We start from the raw sequence: 6,621 nt of genomic DNA on the forward strand, positions 1-6,621 counted from the left end.
CAATTTTTTAAATTAAATCATCTTTCAATTCAACCACCACTAGTTCAACTAGCTCACAAACTTTTCATGTTAAAATTTGACAGGTTTATTAGTCATGTTGCTGGATTAACCCAAGCTACAATCCAAAACCTATCATAATAATCATATATTGTAGACATTTATTGTTTACTGCTAAAGGAATAAAGCTGAAATTAATTACTCTTCAAAATAAAACTTAAGAAATTAAAATAATTTTGGCTGCCGGTTCGAGCATGGTCGACGACACGGGCGCCACCGAGGCCCGTGGGGACGGGCTGCTGGGGTTCCCACTTCCGCCGCCACGGATTCGCTCCCTGCCGTGGTGGTTTCCTGTGCAGGAGCTGAGGAACCCGCTGGTGTTTTCTTTGGAGGCGTGGCTGACCAACTCCATCTTCGGCCCAGACCGAGCCGTGGTTCCGGAAATGGAGTGGATGAGTCAGGCCCTGCTGACGGTGGACGCAGTTCATGCCGGGAAGTTGGTGGAAATCACCGTCTTCGGGCGGCCAGCTGTCCAGCGCCGGGTGAAGAGCGTGCTCCTGAGCCTGGCGTCGAGTCACCGGGAGCAGCGCGCCCGAGCTGACAACATGGAACAACTCGAGTTCTTGAAGGCCCGGGCACCATGTCCCCAGATCCCGCAGAGTACTGTTGCATAAGTGCTCTCCGGGGCATGGAACAGCCCTCCTTCCGCTACTAAAGTTCAAGAGAAGCAAATATCCTTAAATCTGTGCATTTATTTTTTTCCTGTATCTCGATGGATAGTGGTTTGATTATTTTGCTGCAAACGTGAGTTTGTAGTGCCATTCTAGTAAATAAATGAATTTCCTTTTTTCCAATGGCATAAAGATCTTGGCTCACACAAAATTAAGCAAATTTATAAAAGATTGACTCTGTTCATTCATATTTTGATGTGAGAGGCTGATAGGTGGTAGGTTTATTTTTGTTTTTTTCTTAGTTTCTATCGTTTTGAAACTACTAACCCTTTTATGATTTTATGGTCAGAGTCAGGCCCTCATGCACAGGGGGCAGAAATGCAAGGTCAGTCTGCTTTGGGTTTCTTTTGCATCATTTGTTCTCAAACTTTAATGTGTGTAAGAATCACCTCGAGAGCTTGCTAAAACACAATTTCTTAGCCCCTTTTCCACTGATTCTGCTTCAGTACATTGGGCCCATGAATATGCATTTCTAACAAGCTGTTAGGTAATGCCAGCGCTTCTTCTGAACCTCTCACTTTTAAGCTGGTGTTTGGTCCCTGAGTAGCAATCAGTGGGCCCGTGTGTTTTCTTGGAGTGGAGTCTCTGACCGCGCACGTGGGTGGGCATTCCAACATGCAAGCTGAGGTGATCAGCATTCATTCTGCTGGTGCTGTGATTTACCAGAAGGAGCCACGGTAATGGGCAGCTTGTGCATTGGCAGGTGGCCTTCCAGCCGGCTGTCTCCTCTGCCCCCTTCCCCAAGCAGGTGTCCTGCATGGGCTGGGTTGTTTTTCCATTACCCTTTACAGTGCTACGACCAATCTGTGCAAAACAGTTCCAATCCCATGCTGCTTCCACTTTCAGGAAGCAGAATTCTTGGAGGAATGATTGCCAAGAACTCTGTGGCTTTAGACACAAATTTGGAGTTGATTTAACTCATGCAGTTTCTTCACCCCTTAGCAGTAATGGATTCTAGCCATTTGCAAGGATTTTAAACACACAGATACACAAATCTTTGATTACAAGGGATATTGAATGTTATTCTACTTCACTTCACATTTCTGTTAAACGCTTTTACACATTTTTCTTTATTCATTCCTGTCATTACTTCTTTCAACTCTGAAGATAAGGATTTTTATTATCTATAAAAGCTTTTGTAACAAATAATGGTCCGTTACAACCAATACTGTCCACCCCTTTGCTTCTCAAATTTTTTGCATACGAAAAATTTTTATTGTATGTAGTTAAACCAAAAAAAAAATTTAAAAAAATTAAAAAATAATAATTGTGCTCCTTCTTGGAATATTAAAAAACCCAGATCATCATTAATAGCAATTAAAAATGAAGTATAAATTGGTATGAAAACAACTTAATTAATACGTTGATTTTTTAACTGCTCTGTATATAACTCAAAATTTACAATCTGTTGAATCAATAACTCTTTAATATAAAATTATAAGAGAATTATTAATTTGGGGCCATGATTTTCACTTTAAAGATGAGAGATCAAAATATGAATTGATCAATATGGGCTGGAATCTTTAAATCAGTGTTCATGAACCATGTGAAATCTATGCCCTCAACCTTAAAGAATAGATGATCTCCAGATTCACTGAGAAACTATGAAGATGGAAGAGACAGCCTCAACAAAAATACAAAGACACTAAGGAAAATGGTGTATGTAAAAATCAATTAAAATATTGATAAATTAATAGAGAAATATAAAAATTCATGATTAATCCATGACTTGGTAAGGTTATGATACCATACTAAGATGGTATTAGAAAAATCTCAATTATAATCTCACAAAATATTTTCCAAGTTATAAATTCAACCTCAGGGATATTAATATTTTATAATAATGAGAGCAATTTAAGAATACCACAAATATCAATCAGGTCCTATTAATATCTTTAGTTTCATGATTCGGCTGTACACAACTGAATAGCATACCATACACTTAAAGTAAAATAGCAAACAAATACTATTTTTAACAGTTAAACCTTAGTTTAAGAACTACTCAAAGTCTGCTTCAACATCTAAATTTACTTCTCAGGATAATAGTTATATCAATACTTTGAGCGTATATTTATCATTTCTCCTTTGATGAACCACTGCATTTATTTAGTGAATCACCGAACATAGTAGCTTCCTAATAAATATTTGTTGAAGAGATAAAAAAATGCGTGCTATTTTCCCTTCATGCACATTGATAGTCTTCAGCTTTTTAAAGAGCATATTTCACAGATTAGAGCAGTTATAATCATGGAATCCACAAATATTTTGCAAAAGCAATCTTGGTTTTCACTTTTCTGAAATAGTTGTTAATTTCTCCAAGAATTAAGATTGCCTATTGGAAATAGAACTGGCTAGGTAATTCTTTTTGATAACTACTCCTCTAAAAAGTTGATAAATAAATGTAAATAACAATTTGTATAATACATACATCATAATCAGGAACTTATCAAAATATAACTTTATTTATTAATCTATTTTTTACACTGATTATGAGATCCTTGAAGGAGAAACTAGTGTCACTTGCTGTTATTTTTTTGAAAGAAAGTAAGAATAAATAAATAAATAAGAGGAAGAAAGTTAGAAAAAGCTATAAAAAATGTTTCTGAAGTTCAAATGATCTATTGTGACTTTACTACAGAAAATTAACTTGAAAATAAACTCACAATATATAGAATTAAAAGTCAAATTATACATTATTTTGTTCCTTTTCATGGTTAAGTAATATTTCATTGTATATATGTACCACATCTTCTTAACCATTCCTCTGTTGATGGACATTTAGGTTGCTTCCATGTCCTGGCTATTGTAAGTAGTGCTGCGATGAACAATGGGGTACATGTATTTTTCTGAATTATGGTTTTCTCCAGGTTTATGCCCAGTAGTGGGATTGCTGGGTCATATGGTAGCTCTATTTTTAGTTTTTTAAGGAAGCTCCATACTGTTCTCCATAGTAGCTGTACCAATTTACATTCCCACCAACAGTGTAGGAGGGTTCCCTTTTCTTCACACCCTCTCCAGCATTTACTGTTTGTAGATTTTCTGATGATGGCCATTCTGACTGGTGTGAGGTGATACCTCATTATAGTTTTGATTTGCATTTCTCTAATAGCTAGTGATGTTGAGCATCTTTTCATGTTTTATTGGTCATCTGTATGTATTCTTTGGAGAAATGTCTATTTAGGTCTTCCGTCCATTTTTCGTTGAGTTGTTTGTTTTTTTGATATTGAGCTCCATGAGCTGTTTGTATATTTTGGAGATTAACCCCTTGTCAGTTGCTTCATTTGCAGACATGGATAGACCTAGAGACTTTCATACAGAGTGAGGTAAGTCAGAAAGAGAAAAACAGCATAATATATCATTTATATGTGGAACTAGAAAAATGGTACAGATGAACTTATTTGCAAAGCAGATGTAAAGAACAAACTTATGGATACTAAGGGGGGAGGGGGAGGGATGAATAGGGAGATTGGGATTGATATATACACTACTATGTATAAAACAGATAACTAATGAGAACCTACTGTATAGCACAAGGAACTCTACTCAATGCTCTGTGGTGACCTAAATGGGAAGGAAATCTGAAAAAGAGGGGATATATGTATACATATAACTGATTCACTTTGCTGTACAGCAGAAACTAACACAACATGGTAAAGCAACTATACTCCAATAAAGATTAAAAAGAAAAATCAGATTATACATTTTTGTTGTTGTTTCTCCTGACCTAACACAGAATTGAATTGGCATATCAGACTCACATGAATCAGAGTTCTGGCCCAGTATCAAACTTTACTAATAATTTCAAAAATACAGGCAATCCATAGGCACTGACAAAGCAGACAAAAGTTTGGCACATTAGGGAGAACATCTCAGGTCCTATCTTCCATCACCAGACGAATATCTTCATGAAATCTCCTAATTCAATAGGAGCATTTTCACCATAAACTGTTTTCTTTTATTCACTTTTTTTTTTTTTTTTTAATGAGCTGCCATTTTCCCACCAGCCAGCAGGCATGCCACTTTCTAAGGACAGATGTTGGGTTGGTACATTCTGTTACCACAAAATATTCTAGTCATAAAACAGAACAGGTCCTTTAGAAATGCTATGTAGTTAAGTACTCTGGAATTTACAAGAATGGTACTAAATCTCTAAGCTTCTCTACTTCCTTAGTTTTGACTGTCAGCCCTTCCACTTTCACAGTGCTTTCAGACATGAGTTAATTACTTTTTATGTATCATCTTCTTCTTGTGGTTTCTAAACTGAAAATGCAGGAGATATCTATATCTATATGGATATCTGTATATAATTAGCTATTGATATAGAAATATAAATCATATATATGGATTTACTCTGTCCTCTAATTCTATTCCGTTAATCTCTATGTCTATCCATACCAGTACCACAATGTGTTGATTACTGTAGTTCTTCTGTGATCTGTTTAAAATTGGGAAGTTTGACTATTCCATGTAAAAAAATGAAATTAGAATGTTCTTTAACACCATACACAAAAAGAAACTCAAAATGGATTAAAGACCTAAATGTAAGACCGATATACCATAAAACTCTTAGAGGAAAATATAGGCAGAACACTCTTTGACATAAATCGCAGCAATATCATTTTTGAGCCACCTCCTAGAGTAATGGAAATAAAACCAAAAATAAACAAATGGGACCTAATGAAACTCAAAAGCTTTTGAACAGCAAAGGAAACCATAAACAAGACAAAAAGACAACCTACAGAATGGGAGAAAATATGTGCAAATGATGCAACTGACAAGGGATTAGTCTCCAAAATTTATAAATAGCTCATGTGGCTCAATATCAAAAAAACAAACAATTCAACCAAAAAGTGGCCAAAAGGCCTAATTAGACATTTCTCCAAAGAAGACATACAGATGGCCAAGAGGCACATGAAAAGATGCTCAACATTGCTAATTATTAGAGAAATGCAAATCAAAACTACAATGAGATATCACCTCACACCAGTCAGAACAGCCATCATCAAAAAATCTACAACAATAAATGCTGGAGAGGGTGTGGAGAAAAGGGAACCTTCCTACATTGTTGGTGGGAATGTAAATTGGTACAGCCACTATGGAGAACAGAATGGAGGTTTCTTAAAAAAACTAAAAATAGAGCTACCATATGACCCAGCAATCCCACTCCTGGACATATATCCAGAGGAAAACATGGTTCAAAAGGATACATGCACCCCAATGTTCATTGAAGCACTGTTTACAATAGCCAAGACATGGAAACAACCTAAATGTCCACTGATGGAGTAATGGATAAAAACGATGTGGTACATATTTACAATGGAATATTACTTACCCATCAAAAAGAATGAAATAATGCCATTTGCAGCAACATGGATGGACCTGGAGATTATCATACTAAGTGAAATGAGTCAGACAGAGAAAGACTAATATCATATGCTATAGCTTATATGCAGAACCTTAAAAAAATGATACAAATGAACTTATTTACAAAACAGAAACAGACTCACAGACTTAGAGAATGAATTTATGGTTACCGGGGGCGGGGGGGAGGGGGAAGGATAGATTGGGAGTTTGGGATTGACATGTACCCACTACTATACTTAAAATAGAAAACCAACAAGGATCTACTGTATGGCACAGGGAACTCTTGCTCAATACTCTGTAATGACCTAAATGGGAAAAGAATTTGAAAAAGAATAGATACATATATATGTATAACTGAATCACTTTGCTGTACACCTGAAACTAACACAACATTGTTAATCAACTATGCTCCAATATAAAATATAAATTTATAAATAAATAAATAAATTTGGGAAGTTTGACTATTCCAACTTTGTTCTTCTTTTTCAAGATTGTTTTAACTATTCATGCTCCCTCATAATTTTTTAAA

General features: G+C 35.8%; 1 protein-coding gene across 1 annotated transcript; it reads left to right on the forward strand.

The window, feature by feature from the left end:
* The first annotated feature begins 251 nt into the window (after positions 1 to 251).
* Positions 252 to 671, forward strand: LOC115851993 (oocyte-expressed protein homolog). Its single transcript, XM_030854435.2, has one exon. The coding sequence runs from the start codon at positions 252 to 254 to the stop codon at positions 669 to 671; it is 420 nt and encodes a 139-aa protein (XP_030710295.2).
* The last annotated feature ends 5,950 nt before the right edge of the window (positions 672 to 6,621 follow it).

Source organism: Globicephala melas, chromosome 2 (assembly GCF_963455315.2).
Source record: "Globicephala melas chromosome 2, mGloMel1.2, whole genome shotgun sequence".
Lineage (NCBI taxonomy): Eukaryota > Metazoa > Chordata > Mammalia > Artiodactyla > Delphinidae > Globicephala > Globicephala melas.

What these genes read in the sequence shown, in the direction of transcription:
- LOC115851993 (XM_030854435.2), top strand. Translation starts at nt 252, where the DNA reads ATGGTCGACGACACGGGCGCCACCGAGGCCCGTGGGGACGGGCTGCTG.